Below are 15,000 nucleotides of genomic sequence, written 5' to 3'. Positions count from 1 at the left end.
AGTAAAGAGAATTGGGACCTCACACGTGAGCGATGGCGAGATATACGGCGGTTACCTGCACTTATGGTCCGCATATCCTTTTACACATAATCTTGAGGTGAAGATATCACATTTAGATCCTTGGAGCTAATGAATATTCGCTTTTTCCACAGTGGCTCCTAAAGAACTTCTCGTTGTCGTGATTATGGTAGCGGGTTATGATTAGATATCTATTTATCCATCTATGCCGGTTCAGAGAAGATCTTCGAATAGACAAAGTACCTAGGTAGTCAAATGAAACTCTTCTTGTCTATGATTCGAGCCTTACATTGTGAGTGGTACGATATATTGAGAGCTCAGCATTGAGAGCAGAGGCTATCCACGAATCAGTATTCCAATTTCGTTTCCCAGTTGTTCAAATGTTTCCTTAGGAGAATACCTATCCTTGAGGTGTTGAGGAGCTGGACCCCCTAGAGGTAGCTGCATAATAGAGTGAATGATAGTATCAAGATACTCGTTGCTAGATGTATTAGTTCATGAATATCAACACCTGGATTCTCCTTAGGCTCCTTCATATAATGCTAGCATTTTCCCGGTAGCCAACTCATAGGTATTAACACGTACCAGTATCTCCAGATAGAGGGACTTTATAGTCAAGACGTCATTCTTTAAAATTCTTTGATAAACAGATACCTACTTTGCAGGATTTATGAAACCTAGGAGCCGATAGCAATAGCCAGGTAATTGTTGAGAAACTCGTTCCTGAGATCATAAGTCTGTGAGATAAGTTGTTTTATATTATCAGTAAAATTACCACAAATGTTAGATAGAAACATTGTAGAAAGGAAAAACATACTCCCTTTCCTCTAACAGGGCAGTAGGAAACGAATTACATGATCCTATTAGCCATTGAATAGCATTCGTCTACCGGTGTAGGTGGAATCTCGATATAGGTTGTGTTATTAGAACTCAGACTGCGTATGCCCAAGCATAGGATATTACTTCTCTGATGAACTCCTCGGCAGTTCTTGGATCTCGCTGCCTCCTATTCTCGGAAGGCAAGTGTAATCCGTTGTGTTGCCTATAACTCGGCTTCTGGCCATTGAATTCTTTCTTATCGCCATCAATGCAGAAACACACGGTGACAATGATCTAATTCCCTTCAATGAACTAAAAGGCACGTCTTCTAGTTATGAGCTAAGAGATACCTATGCAAGTTCGCTTAATACGAACTTCCTATAACCTTGGTTAACGTATGAACATACCCAAGTTTACTTGACTCAACTAGCTGAACTTACTTGATTGATGTCAGGTTATTAGACTCTGTATAACTGATGATTTTAGCTAACTTCTTGCTGAGAGATTATGATCTCGTTGATTACCTAGGAGGCACACCAATACGGTCTATTTCCCCCTTTTACAAGAAATATATCGACGTGCTTCAATGAATAAGATAAGTATCTCAGCTATCATAATGATAAAATTCCACTGTAGTATCCTTCTATAGAGGTTATTGCGGATTTGCAAGACATGACACTCTGGGGTTTTGTCGAGTTGATATGATGTAGGCAACAACATAGGTATAAGTTTAAGATTATTCCAGGCTTTTGTAGAGGTATCCATTTTTGGTACCTTGATATAATAATGATAGAGACAGTTGCTGATGTATTATTCGAAGCCTAGCCCCATCGTGTCTGATGTATCATGAGGCGGAACTAAGGAGATGGGAAACAGCGATGTTGTTGTGTGAGGAGCTGTGAACTGTCTCCCCAAGAGACTATGGTATACATACAGGAAAAGCCCCTTGTCTAATCTGCTCTAAGGCCAGCCACCAGATGGCCTTCCCGGGACTCCACCCATTCTTTCAAGAGCCGAAAGTTTACGCCCTTTGGGCGTGAATAATCTTATTGGATATCATCCCGTCCCATTAGGCCCCCAGTTACTAGACCTCTCGACAGAGTAGACCTCTGTCATAGTGGTACAGCATCAACATAGCCTCTTGACGTGGCGTAGATGTCAAATCTTTTGAGAGCATTGAGTTACAGATTTCCTAGACATTACGTATGTAGATAGACCAAATTCGTAGGGGTCAAATGGTCATAGTCTTAACTTGTTCTTAAACGCCGTCTTAGTACTTATATTGTCGTACCGAGTGTTCTATAAACTTCCCTATCCTAAGCTGTGAGAAACATCATAGTCTAAGTCTAATCCCGTATTTCTGCTGATACATTTTCAGCCCAATAAGGTACGAATTGTATATAGGCTGATTGTGTTGAACTCTGTTAGCGGACATTCCCCTTCGCTTTCGGCCGAGTGATATATTTAGAACATCCATGCGACAACATCGCACGATGTTTAGTCCTTTGCTTAATTAGCTTCCACTCATCTCGTCGTGTTTTCTTCGTTTTAATGGCGCGCATAAGGAGGCTCTTGGAAGCATAAAATCGCAGTCAGCTGTTCAAGACACGTGGAGAACGACAAGCAGTCAGGAACTTGCCGATCATTTGAGGCCTATGATATTCCGGTTGCTGGGCAATTGAAATACGACTAAGATATTTCCATGAATCGGCATAGGTCTAGACTGTGGACCTTACCAAGTTCGTATTTGGAGATGACTCTTGATTGGCTCGGCTCAAAATCCGGGGTAGCAATGGGAGATCTTGATTTAGCGGAGCTATTCGGCGGAGAGTACAGCGAATGTCTGAATAGGTTTAACCGGCCAGCCCGGGATGCAACTATATAAACAAAATAAAACTTGTGTAGGTAGACTTCGGTGTGAACATCTTCGGCGCCTTCATCGATACCTCGTTGTTAGCGAACATGATGCTTGGTGAACGATTGTTGGCCAGTTTGGCCATTATTTCTTCCGTGTTGGCGCAGGGGTCTGGCATCAAGGAGCTCTCGCAGGTTGTCATCTTCACTCCACCTTCTACTTATACGGATCCTAGGGTTCTATATGCGCGTACGGCTCAGCTTCCCAACGATGACATCTTAGCAACATGGGAAAACTACAGCCCGGAGCCACCCGCAGTCTACTTTCCCGTCTACAAGTCCACCGACAAGGGAGCTACGTGGACAGCGCTGTCTAATGTTACCGATCAGTCTTACGGGTATGGTCTCAGATACCAGCCTTTTCTCTATGTGTTACCGGAGGATTTCGCAGGATATAAGAAGGGGGACGTACTACTGGCCGGCTCATCGATCCCGACGAATCTCTCGAGCACTCACCTCGAGCTCTACGGGTCTAAGGATAGTGGAGAGACCTGGGAGTTTCTCAGTCACGTCGCTGCTGGGGGCCAGGCTTCACCGAATAACGGCCTGACTCCTGTGTGGGAGCCGTTCTTGTTGCTTCACAATGGCAAACTTATCTACTACTACTCTGATCAGCGAGACCCGGCTCACGGCCAGAAGATTGTCCATCAGACTAGTACAGACCTCATTAACTGGGGAGACGTGGTGGACGATGTAGCATATCCTACATACAGTCAGCGGCCTGGCATGCCTACCCTAGCATTGCTTCCAAATGGCCAGTATATCTACACTTACGAATACGGCGGTGGTCCGAATCCCGCAAATTCAGGAACATTCCCCGTCTACTACCGTCTCTCCAGCGATCCGGAGTCATTCAACAGCGCCACTCACCACGTACTTCAAACCACCGACGGCACTGTTCCTACTGGCTCGCCATATGTTGTTTGGTCATCAGCCGGCGGAGTAAACGGAACCATCATTGTGTCTTCAGGTTGCTGCTCTGAGATTTATATCAACGAGGCACTAGGAGCTGAAGGCGCGTGGAAGAAAGTGTCGACGCCCGAAGGAGTCTCTTATACAAGATCTTTACACGTATTCCAAGAAGATCAAAGTCAACTCCTAATTGCAGGAGGAGGGCATTTACCCCCAAGCACGACGAATAAAGTCACTCTCAGCGTCATGAAGGTTCCATCATGATCCGTCGTTAGAATATGTCTCCCGATAGAAGTTCATTAAATGGAAAAGCTATTCATATATCTCGCTAATACTCCTTTGTTATGTCACGGGTGTGTAAATGTTCCATCAGTTATGTTATGCCCCCGACCTATATATGTAAGTTTCTCCGTACAATACCTAGGTAGGTACCTAGGTAGGCGCTTACCCGTGTTAGATACATGGCTACAGCTTTAGCCCGTATGTTATTTCGTGTTATTTCGTGCACTTAATTAAATTGCATGGTATATTAATATCATGTATTGTGTAGCCGCTTTCACTATCAATTACCTTTGTACCTATTATCCCGTTCAAAGTTGGCTCCATCGATTCGATGGTAGCTCCGCCGGCCTCGAAGTACTCGGCATTTCGTGCCTGTTATTCTGCGTGGCCATTTCATGACTGTTGTTTGAAGTTTCCATCTCTTGTTGCCACAGCTCCCACATTTCCACCGGCGGCTTCGCAGCCTCCGGGTTTGTGGCATGGGCGATCGTGTCGTTTGGTCCTTTTTTCGTCCTTTTACGACTCCACCATATCCCTATACCCAACACCGCCCCGATTAATATTAAGAGAAGACTCCCAAGTCCTGCTCCCACCCCTATTCCTATCTGCGCGTTTGAACTTAGCCCCGTGTCCTCACTAGTGGAAGGGGTATCGCTTGATGAAGGCGTTGGAAAGGCAGAAGAGAAAGAGGTAGCTTCGGAAGTCGTTGAAGTTATTGAAGTCGTTGGAGTCGTTGATGTGTCGGTCTCGGATGCGACGAAGTCGGTCTGCTGCCAGCGCGCCGTGATGGCTGCGGCATTTACCAAGACATGGGAGAGCTGGGTGACCCTATAGTACTGGTGGCTGTCATCCGGTACAGTTACGTTGACCATTGATTCGATAGCCCTCGTACATGATAATGTCGACCATGAGTCTGTCACATCTGCCGCTTGCATACAGGCATACCCGCTGAAGAAGAACACTCGAATTAGGATTTATCACATATACCTATATGAGGTGGCCAAGTCGCACATAGAAAACGTACGGTGGGCAGCAAGTAGCTGTGGTCTCGGTAATAGTTCCGCTGGCAATGTAAACGGACCCGCACACCGATGACCAACCTGAAGGGCACCTTCCAGGAGAGTAATAGGCTGATGTGATCTGAAAAGGCGACGGGTAACATTCCGATGTGTCGGCCGGTCCGAGACTATGATATTTGTGGGTGGTAGTATTACCATCGGTTCCGGTCTGCGTATATATAATCCCAGATATGACTTCGGTGCACTCTGGCGCCGGCGTGAACGTGGTAGTTAGAGGCCCGAGGTTGGTGGTCATCGTTCGTGGTGTACCGTATTGTTTTATTTGAAAGACTATGTGTTACTGGGGCCTATATGCGTATGAATAAGATTCTAGCTATAGTAGTACGGGGTGTTTCTAACGGTTGACTTACAATAAACATTTCATTATCACAAGCATCACCACTTAGCTCTTGTATGGAGAGCAAGCATATGGAAGAATATTGTATTCAACATGATGGTTACGAGGAAACTATGGTCCGAGGGAAGAGTCGCCATCTGATCGTAACTCTTATGAGGCCAACCTGTCAGCCTTAAATAAGGGATGTCTTAAAAAGCATCTGAGAAGTTTCTAAGCCCCCACAAAACGGCAGCTACTGTAGTACGCACATGTTGATCCTTTACCTAGTACTGAGACCTGCGTATATGCAAGATGCTTTAGTGGAAAGCCTCTGGTTGGTCCAGTTTCAGCCCATAACTTGATGGCTTACGCTCTATGTGGATGGTATGATCTCACGAGCACCCAACATCGGTACCGATAAGTCCTTAACTACAACCTTGAGCTGGATACACCGTTCTGGAAGTATATAGGGGTGTGGCGTAGAGAAGCCGGATAGGGCTGGAATATTTTGCGCTCAGGAAAGGGGTGTCAGTGATAAGGCCTTTCATGACTTAATCAAATTGTATACCATCCCTAACTCCTGCGTGAATGCGGCAGGAGCTTCAGGAATTGTTTCTGATTACTATACATTTCAGACCAAAGCAGCTACTGGACATAACGACTTTGGCCTAGCCATTCGTGAATCGGGACTTCGTAGATTTATCAAGCCCCTGAACACCACATCTCACGGTACGGTCCTACGTAACACGACAGCTGTGGTGATACCTGACAGCTCAGCCGGCCCGCACGCCCCCAACCCGAAACTAAATATCTAATTAGGAGAGACATGAACCTGCCAATACCGCCTCCAATTATCCGCCTCTCCATGGTCCTGCCCCGGCTTCCACACTCCAAACCCCTTCCCCTCGTCATATTCCGGAAACTCCGCCTTCTCCCGCAGCAACCCCCTCTTATCCCCGGTTCCCAAGAACGATAAAAAGTCCTCGGAAACATGCACATACTGCCTCAAGCCCTCATACACATCGATCCTCGCGCCCGTCGTCCAGCTAAGCAACAGCGGCTCCAGCAGCGGCGCGTCCGTGACGCTCGGGTGCGACGTGCCCAGCGACGTGGCGAACCAGCTCGGCATGCCCCTTAGCACATTGTTCTCGACGATCTCGCGCACGGAGTCGAAGTGCGGGCGTCCGTAGAACAGGCTCACGCGACTGCTCCACGAATTACTATGCACGACCAGCACGGGGACGCGTAGGTCGTCGTTGAGGCGGCCGCTGTGCTTCCCCGGGTCCAGCACGACGGCGCCCCTGAACGGGCGCGCGGCGCTCGGCCCGCCCCTTAACGCCTGCATCGCGCCCGTCGCGCCGTAGCTGTGGCCCGCGACCACCATGTCGTCCGTGTTGAGGCGTCCCTTCCAGTTCCGGAAATCCGCGCCTTCGCCCCGCGAGCTTTTCGCGAAGATCTCGTCGCCCTGCCCTGCGTTGATGAGCTTTAGGACGCGGACGGCTTCCTCGATTTCGGCCTCCCGGAAGTCGAGCTGTGCGCGCTTGAACTCGGGTACGCTTAGGTCCTTCCCGGACGCGGATTCGACGTCTCCGACGTCGAAGAGGAGTTTGGTTTTGTCCGGCTCGCCGTTTTTCGTGATGATGGATCCCGGACAGGACCCGTCCCTGTGTTCGAGCATGACGACGACGTAGCCCCGCGACGCTAACTCGCCGGCGTAGTGGGTGTAACTCGTACGACCGCTAGCCATGCCGTGTGAAAATATGATAACTGGATGGCCACCCTCCGCGATCCGTATCACTTTCTCTATCTCCCGAACATCGTCTCGAGTCTCCGGAACTTCAGTAACGGTAGCTACTAGGTCGGCCAGTGACACATCAACCTGCGCGGGGACCTGTATGTTCCCGACGAGAGCGCCTACTGCGCCGGCCAGGAGCTTGTCCACGACAAAATTGCCGATATGCGCAAACTTGGCATATCCGGCAGTCGTCGCCGAGATAGGTTTCGAAATCCAGTAGTGCTTCGGTTTCTGGCTAACAGCGTTCTGCGCTGCTGGATAATAGATCGTGAAGAGTACCGTCTCTATCTCAAATGCTTTCTCTTTTGACCCCTTTAGTCGCGCCGTATCAACAACGCGAGGCGACGCAAGGGGGACCTCGACATCGACCGCCCCAACTGGATACGGACCACTGTATTCAGGAAGTAGATGAGCGAAAAGGGGCAATGAGAACGCGTAACAATATACAATGTAACTTGCGATTAATGAGCAGAGGACATATCGCCATGACAACCTCCCTCGTCGAATAGATGGAGCTCTTGGCCCAGTTGGCGACGGCTTGCCTAAACCCCCAATCTCTGGAAGCTGTTTCATCGTATGTTAAAAAGCCTAGCAATAGATGTATTCTTTTCTCACAGATTTCTTGAGCGTGAATGAATTGAGTGAACTGATAAAGACATCCTACTACGGAGTAGAGAATGGCTATGATGCAATACTTGGAATGAGGCCCCACAAGTTACGCATGTGGCTGTAAATAATCGACACTAGGGAGTATGTGTAGCTTCTTTCAACTCTAGATGTATTATTCTTGGAGTACCTAGCTGAGTCTGAGCATACCTAGGTACACGATAAATAGAGAGATGCAGGGGCTACGCTTGTTCCGCAAAGCTGACGTCATCCTCCATCCCTCAGCCTCCAGCCTTCAATCGTATCACCACACCTGGGATTCAGCTAGGGGCTACCTACATGATAATGTAACAATAGCACAGAACATCGTGAGATTGGTATTATTTATTAACCGCTGCCAATATGTTAGAACATGACTTGGTCGAGCGCTGGTGACCCAAAATATAAGCCAGTTCATAACACATGGTGATTATGGGATAGTAAACATTAATCCTGCCTGCCGACAGGCGTCATTGTACTTATACAACGATTTGCGTAGATATACACGATTAAAGCCACTCTGTGCCCGATAGCCTCCGTTGAATCCAAGAAAGCCAGATGACCCAATCCTTTTGTACTCCGGCAAACCCTTATATATCTATGCTACCAGCCCTTAGTTCCCCTGATGCTACGTTATAGAAACCGAGCAAGCGTGACATGTAAGTCGGGGGGCGTGCTCCATATGTCATCACCTTACCACCGTTGCGCCGGGTCTCCTGTCCTTATACTTTTGCAGATAGCGAGAATGGAGCAATCGCTCGATCACAAATCTCGAAGATATCTCAGAAGCCACTAGATCCTGCCCCGATCGACCACCTGCCGACCAAGGACTTCAATTTCGCCTGACTCTGAGGTTCGGCGCCTTTCCATGATCCATCGCGTTTCCCCACTGTCTTCTTCTTTCGTGTAGGAAATGCTGTCCGCACTTCCTCTATGCCTGTGCCCCATGCCCGGCCTCTTTTGCGAGGGCATACCCACAGTTGGACTCATAGTCTCCGAAAATGGCCTTGACAATGTGCCTGATGCTGACGTGCTCGCGCTTCTCGTTTCGGTCTTTCTCTCGTCAAGCGGACTGGTCTCTTCGTCTTCAAACACAGGTGGGCACACTGAAGATGTTTGTAAAGGAGAAAAGACTGGTGCGCTGACGGGGGATGTGGTGGAAGCAGGGTTCGAGATAGATGGTACACTGAGGGGAGGGATCGCATGGTTCGGAACGCCAGGCATCGACATGGTTAGTGTAGGGCTTCCCGAGCCACTGCCCGCTCCTGTCGAGTCTTGGCTGAAGATAGAAAAGGCTGAATTCTTGCGCCCATGCGAAGGTCCAATGCCGAGCGGGTCTTGTCCCCACGGGCTGGTAGCGCCATTCCTATCACTAGGTGAACCGTCGCGCGAGCTTACGAGCGACGCTTGAGAGTCGCCCCACGCCTTGGAGCGTAGCCGGAGCAGAGCGGACAGAGACATGTTATCGTCATCAGCCATCATCGCCAGTTGAGCTAAGCCAGGACTCTGCAGCGGCCCGTTAGGATTTGCGCTTTGAGGTACGCCTAAACTCATGATTGAATTCCGGTTTGAATACTCAGAGCGTTCAGTGATAGGCGTCAAATTCGGCTCACGGGAGACAATACGGCCCGAGGTAGACCGGTTGACACCGCTTGGACCAAAATAGCCCCCGTGAGAGTATTGGTAGATATTTTTCTCACTCAGGACACTGGGACCATGATGGACATGTAGTGGCGTTGGTGCAGAATAAAAACCGAATTCTTGTCCATACCAACCATCTGAATCATTAGCAAGGGCACTTGCATTAGCTTCTGCGATGATATCATCATCATCGAGTTCATAATCATCCAATCCTGACGATAAATCATTATCATATTCGTAATCATCGACTTCCTCGGGATGGCCCTGGGATTGGGAAGATCCGGATGTCGTAGGGGACGTTATGGTTAACGTCGCAGGTGGAGGAGGAGATGAATCCCTTCGGAACTTCCCAGAAGCAGCAGCTTGATGAGCCGCCGCTGCCAGAGCTGCTTGGTAGGCGGCTATTTGATCTTGGTCTGCAGCTGGTAAGCCTGAAATAGATGACTGCCGCTCCTCAATGCGTGGGACCCTTTCCTCATTTATTTCTAACTCCATTGGTTTAGGTTGTAGATCAGCACTGACCGAGGTGTGAGCAGTAGACTGCGAGATTTCGGATTGTGCTGACAACCTAGATGTCATATCAGATTCTCGTTTCTTTGCCTCTTGGGCAGCTTGTCTTTGCGATAGCGCATTGGCAAACAATCCAGGTATAGGTCGACCATATTGATCTGTATCTTCCAGGTCAAATATAGACTCATCAAAAGCCGAACCATCACCCTCTCCATCGAAATCGTGAATAAGTCCGTCATTGAAATACAGTTCATCATCCTTGGAGAGAGGCTTTTGTGTCGTGGTTTCTTGCGATTGCTGCTGAAAGGACATCCGTTCAGGCATCTCGTTAACAGCTCCAAGTCCCTGAATACCCAAGCCTGTCGGAGTATCACCCTCCGACGGCTGCTGCGTGGGAGCTTCGCTTCGGTCATTAACGGGAATATTCAAAGGCGGCGGAATATTCGACGAGTCTTCTTCAGTCATTGCATAGCCAATGGCATTGCCACTTTCATCCCTAGGCGTAGGTAACAATCCGGCACTATGAGGGCTCGTTATCTCTGATATGGGGTTAGATCTCTGGAAAACGAAGCCTGCAAAATTTTCTTGATCATTATCTGGGTCATCATCGACGCCGCAAAACTCTTCCTCCTCCTCATAATCAGCATTTACCCCTGGTATACGTTCTTCTAGACCATCGTCGTAATCCATCGCATCATAATCAAATGCATCTTCATCGAAATCATCAAAACGGGAATCCCGCTGATCGAGTGTCTCATCTGCCTTTTTATCCTGCTGTCGTTGCCGGTGTCGCTCTTCCAGCAGCTTCTCTTGCTTTGCCGCACCGATCATATCAAAACTAAACCGGGAAGACGTGCTTTTCATATGCCTGGGTAATGACGAGAGGACATCTCGAGCGGATGCTTCTGAAACGTTACGAGATAATGACATAAGTGAAGGTGGAATAGAGCTCTTCCGCCTCTGGCTATTTTGTCCATTCCTAGATCCAACACTAGGAAGACTATTCCTAGAATCTTGGGACTTCTGCAGAGATGCAGCATCTACCGATATTGTCCGAGAATAAGTTGAAGACGATCGGGTGGACTGGGAATTGTCGTCCTTCGGGGGAACTGGAGGCGCTTCTGTAACAGGGGAGTTGTACTCCGCGGTAGGTGATATAGTGTCTTGACGAGGCTTCTCGACGCCTAAATTAGTCGGCTCGTTGATAGAGACGACTTTTCTCGGCCGTGGAGCACTAAAATCGTGAACTCGGGTTCCTCTAATACGAGGATCATACGTAGGTTCTTCATCGTGACCGCGTAATGGTAATGTCAGATCTGGTACATTTTGGCTAGTTTTCCTCCGCAATAACAGTGTTGACATAGGATTTTTGAGAAAAGGAAGACCCTTTTTGCCCCTTGGCGCATCAAGAGACATGCCTTGGGATGGTAAGGCCGGCGATTCTGGTGCCATTTTGGCACTTGTTGATCGTTTATTCGTTGAAGTAGCATTCTGAAGCGAGGTAGGCGGGATGAAGGAGGAGGCAGCCTTGATAGGTCTAGTAGGTGGTGGTGGACGGTTCGAGCTCGAGAAGTTAGTTACACTAGGATGGGCACTGGGCGATACAGAATCGGACGCATTTGTCGTATTTCTATCTAAGGAGCCTGGTTTTAGTGCCTCTTGCTCCCGGCGATAATTCTGTAAGGCTAGCCCGCCAATAAACCCGGTGTCTTCATTATAAGGCGATCGCGGTAGAGGTTTCAGTTCTTGCTTCGATTCTTCGCGTTGTTTCGAGTCGAGATTAGCAAGGTCTATGGATAGATCGGAATCGGCCGAAGAGATTTTGGCAATTGGGGGCAAGACTGGTGGTTGATTATGTTGAGAAGGTTGCTGCTGCTGCGATAACGGCGATGTGGGTTGAGATGATTGCGATGTTGGCTGTCCATGAGCATGGGCGAAGGGAACAGCGGCATCGGACCGTAAGCGGATCTCGGGAGCTGGAACACCATCTTCAGGGACGAGCTGGGCTGGTTGAAGGGCGGCAGTATCCCAGGGGCTGTTTTCGGGTATGGGAGACGAGGGAGTGGACGGGCCCCGTCTATGGAAGCGAAGGTGTGAAAGCATTCCGACGGGTTGGATCTAATAATTTAGATCTGGCAAGACAACCCCGAACATGACTCGGATAAGATAGCGTTAGATTTCCTGTAGACAGTGTAATGTGTCAAACAAGGATGAATGTACTACGCGACAGCTTCCAGACGTTGAAAAGACAAATTGTTTGTCTGTGGTGCTGTCGCATACGTGGGATACGTAGAAAAATGGATCGACCAGATGTCAAGGATCGACACGATCTTTAAAGGTGAGGCAACGTAACGTTTGTATATATACATGTAACGACGATCGCGTCGACGTAAGAGATTTGTAAATGAGCGTAATATTAAAGTAGGCTGGTTCAATCAAGAGGGGTTACGAAGGGTGAAAAGGTGCGTGTTTCCAAAAATTTATGTCATTATTAGTTACGAGCGAAGAAGAAAAAAAGTTGAGCTTGGTTTACTTTTTTTAAGCTTTCGAAGCCGAGTTATAGTCTTTTTCGATTTCTCTTTGATGACACCACCTCATACGGGTAGGACCTTCCAAGGTTTCCAAGGTTCCTAAGGTTCCATGTCTTTTTTCCTGCCGCGTCTGTCACAGCCCCACCAAGATTAATCCACCTAATGATTTACACGAAATCAAGACTTGGCACGTGCTCTCGGGACATTAAATGGTCCAACGTCAAAAAGTTGAAACGGTTCCCGTCCTGTCGGGTCCTCACCCATATTATCCAATAAACTCTAATTGAGAATACAGACGATCTACCAAAACTCTATTATCAGCCTTATTAGAGACAAGGGATTGATTTTTTATTATGGATATGTGAAATGTCAGGTTGTACGATTAACTACAGTTTAGTCAATACGTTATCACTATCTACGGAATACATGCCTACCTACCTATGTACTTGCAACGACTCCCATATCACAAAGTGACCAAGATCATAAAGTCGATACAGGTGTAAAATAATAAGACAAATGCAATAAGATATTATCGTAACTTCTTGTATATACCTGTGTATCTATTAAGTAAATGGTATCTGATTTTGTACACAGCCCTTGTAAGTTTCCTCTTCTTGCGCCTTTCCAGTATATTCGTGGTCTACATTTCGCGTAAGCAAATCGTTACACCCATTCTTTGGGGTTCTTGAGAACTTCGACTAGTCTTTGCTCCCGACTTCTCGGCTCAGGCTCATACATATACCGCCAAGACGCCGTCAATGGGAGACTCATTAGAATGCTCTCGACTCTGGAACCAGGGACGTTCAAACCGAACGCTGTTCCACGATCGTGAACTAAGTTGAATTCCACATATCGGCCTCTCCGCACCTGCTGCCACTCCTTCTCCTTTGCGGTAAAAGGCATGTCCTTTCTCTTTTGCATGATAGGCAAGTAGGAGGGCAAGAAGCTCTTAAGGCAGTCTTGGATGAAGGCGAAAGTGTTGTCGGCATCGGCCACAGTCTCGTCCAGATCGTCGAAGAAAATACCACCTATACCTCTGGATTCACCCCGGTGCGTATTGCAGAAGTACTCGTCGCACCATTTCTTGAATTTGGGATAGTAGTCTTTGTTATGCTTGTCACAAGCCTCCTTCAATGTTTTGTGGAAGTGTACGGCGTCCTCGTCAAATAGGTAGCTCGGGGTCAGATCGCTACCTCCGCCAAACCACCAGGCTTGTGGCGTACCGTCCGGCAGCATAGTCTCGAAGTAGCGGTAGTTTAGGTGCACGGTTGGTGCCATTGGGTTGTGAGGATGCAGGACCATGCTCAGACCTAGCGCGTAGAAGTCGAGTTCATCGGCTTCGGCAAGATTTTTGTGGTTGACCCTCATTTTTGCAATAGCAGGCTTCGGCAGCGTCCCATACACGACACTGATGTTCACGCCAGCCTTTTCGAACACGTTGCCCTCCTGCAAGACACAGGAGACACCACCACCTCCCTTCTCCCTGGACCACGTGTCCTCACGAAAGCTCTTGCCGTCCAATTTCTCAAGCTCGAAAACAATGGCCTTTTGCTGTTCGCGAATGAACTGCTCCATACGCAAACGCATAGGGGAATTCTCATCAATGCCCTTTTCGCGTTTCGTTCGCTCGTCGAGCTCGGCGAGTGAGCGGGCATCGAACTTAACCGGTTTCTGGGACGCCTGGAGCACGCGGACTTAGTCAATTGGGTGGCATATAGCTACGGAAGGAGTCTGGGTCGAAGATACCATTGCGAAGAGCAAACCCGATAATGAAATGACAGCAACAGCAGCTCCGTTGGCCCAACGCGACTTATTGGGCCGGTTTGCGCCAACTGTGAATGATCGTCGAGGAGGGGGTCTGGTTCTTAGGAATTGTGGTCGTAAAAAGGCAGATTGACTGAACCGCTTCGACATTGTGCAACACAGAAACAAAGACCCTTTATAGAAATATGACCAATTGAAAATCTAGCGGACAGACAGTATTGATCGTATGTTTCACCACAAGGTCACAGGTCATAAGGTTTAATTGGAACCTCCCGACTGGACAGTTGAATAGGTCGATAACGCACCATAACCGGCAAGCTCGGTGTGCCCCTCCCCTACTATGATAGCTTGAGCTAGCGGGCAGCTTGGCGGGCAGGACGGGATCTACAAGCGGTAGCTAACTTACCTAAGCCTGCTAAGGTACTGCCAGCTGGCAGCAGCTGGCTTATATAGGTACCTAGGTAGTGAAATCATATAGATCCACATTTCCTCGTGGAGTTGACTAAGCAAAGTACGAACCTGGGAAAAGGGGCAGCCACCATGTACGTAAGCATCTCTTACATTCGATTAGACTTACTATCGGAATCACAGTAATGGTATCCAAAGATTTTATAATAAAAAGTATAGGTAAAAGCGAGGTTAATTGACTTTAAGGTACCTTTGTAATAGCATCGCGATGTCAGTGTGAAATTAGTATGAACAAGATTCATTCTCATAGAGACCGGTTGTTAGGTGCATATCTACGCGGTGGGGATTATTTAAACAGCGTACTGA

At 48.1% G+C, this 15,000-nt stretch overlaps 5 protein-coding genes across 5 annotated transcripts; 1 reads left to right on the top strand and 4 right to left on the bottom strand.

Annotated features, from left to right (window-relative positions):
• The first annotated feature begins 2,701 nt into the window (after positions 1 to 2,701).
• Positions 2,702 to 4,155, top strand: F4807DRAFT_58340 (glycoside hydrolase family 93 protein). Its single transcript, XM_048003231.1, has 2 exons — positions 2,702 to 4,062; positions 4,121 to 4,155. The coding sequence occupies exon 1, from the start codon at positions 2,800 to 2,802 to the stop codon at positions 3,925 to 3,927; it is 1,128 nt and encodes a 375-aa protein (XP_047855296.1). The 5' UTR covers positions 2,702 to 2,799; the 3' UTR covers positions 3,928 to 4,062; positions 4,121 to 4,155.
• A 25-nt stretch (positions 4,156 to 4,180) lies between these two features.
• F4807DRAFT_422591 (uncharacterized protein) lies at positions 4,181 to 5,489 on the bottom strand. Its single transcript, XM_047997698.1, has 3 exons — positions 5,375 to 5,489; positions 4,970 to 5,311; positions 4,181 to 4,893 (listed from the first exon to the last, which is right to left on the bottom strand). The coding sequence occupies exons 2-3, from the start codon at positions 5,257 to 5,259 to the stop codon at positions 4,254 to 4,256; spliced, it is 930 nt and encodes a 309-aa protein (XP_047855295.1). The 5' UTR covers positions 5,260 to 5,311; positions 5,375 to 5,489; the 3' UTR covers positions 4,181 to 4,253.
• Positions 5,490 to 5,964: 475 nt separating this feature from the next.
• Positions 5,965 to 7,896, bottom strand: F4807DRAFT_422589 (PAF acetylhydrolase). The gene has a single exon (XM_047997697.1). The coding sequence runs from the start codon at positions 7,706 to 7,708 to the stop codon at positions 6,152 to 6,154; it is 1,557 nt and encodes a 518-aa protein (XP_047855294.1). The 5' UTR covers positions 7,709 to 7,896; the 3' UTR covers positions 5,965 to 6,151.
• A 489-nt stretch (positions 7,897 to 8,385) lies between these two features.
• On the bottom strand, positions 8,386 to 12,579 carry F4807DRAFT_58302 (uncharacterized protein). The gene has a single exon (XM_048003229.1). It carries the CDS (start codon positions 12,032 to 12,034, stop codon positions 8,573 to 8,575), a length of 3,462 nt encoding a protein of 1,153 aa, XP_047855293.1. The 5' UTR covers positions 12,035 to 12,579; the 3' UTR covers positions 8,386 to 8,572.
• On the bottom strand, positions 12,448 to 14,619 carry F4807DRAFT_58296 (coproporphyrinogen III oxidase). The gene is made up of 2 exons (XM_048003228.1): positions 14,209 to 14,619; positions 12,448 to 14,142 (listed from the first exon to the last, which is right to left on the bottom strand). The coding sequence occupies exons 1-2, from the start codon at positions 14,374 to 14,376 to the stop codon at positions 13,126 to 13,128; spliced, it is 1,185 nt and encodes a 394-aa protein (XP_047855292.1). The 5' UTR covers positions 14,377 to 14,619; the 3' UTR covers positions 12,448 to 13,125.
• Between the last annotated feature and the right edge of the window lie 381 nt (positions 14,620 to 15,000).

The sequence above is a fragment of the Annulohypoxylon truncatum genome (assembly GCF_022578515.1).
Source record: "Annulohypoxylon truncatum strain CBS 140777 unplaced genomic scaffold F4807scaffold_12, whole genome shotgun sequence".
Taxonomy (NCBI): domain Eukaryota; kingdom Fungi; phylum Ascomycota; class Sordariomycetes; order Xylariales; family Hypoxylaceae; genus Annulohypoxylon; species Annulohypoxylon truncatum.
This window is presented reverse-complemented; position numbering and strand designations above follow the sequence as displayed.

Bases quoted from the DNA above. Each gene is read 5' to 3' on its own strand.
- F4807DRAFT_422589 (XM_047997697.1), bottom strand. From the start codon at position 7,708: ATGAAACAGCTTCCAGAGATTGGGGGTTTAGGCAAGCCGTCGCCAACT.
- F4807DRAFT_422591 (XM_047997698.1), bottom strand. From the start codon at position 5,259: ATGACCACCAACCTCGGGCCTCTAACTACCACGTTCACGCCGGCGCCA. The intron at 4,894-4,969 runs GTACGTTTTCTA...GTTCTTCTTCAG, and splicing joins ACAGCTACTTGCTGCCCACC to CGGGTATGCCTGTATGCAAG.
- F4807DRAFT_58340 (XM_048003231.1), top strand. From the start codon at position 2,800: ATGATGCTTGGTGAACGATTGTTGGCCAGTTTGGCCATTATTTCTTCC.
- F4807DRAFT_58302 (XM_048003229.1), bottom strand. From the start codon at position 12,034: ATGCTTTCACACCTTCGCTTCCATAGACGGGGCCCGTCCACTCCCTCG.
- F4807DRAFT_58296 (XM_048003228.1), bottom strand. From the start codon at position 14,376: ATGTCGAAGCGGTTCAGTCAATCTGCCTTTTTACGACCACAATTCCTA. The intron at 14,143-14,208 runs GTATCTTCGACC...CGCGTGCTCCAG, and splicing joins CGGGTTTGCTCTTCGCAATG to GCGTCCCAGAAACCGGTTAA.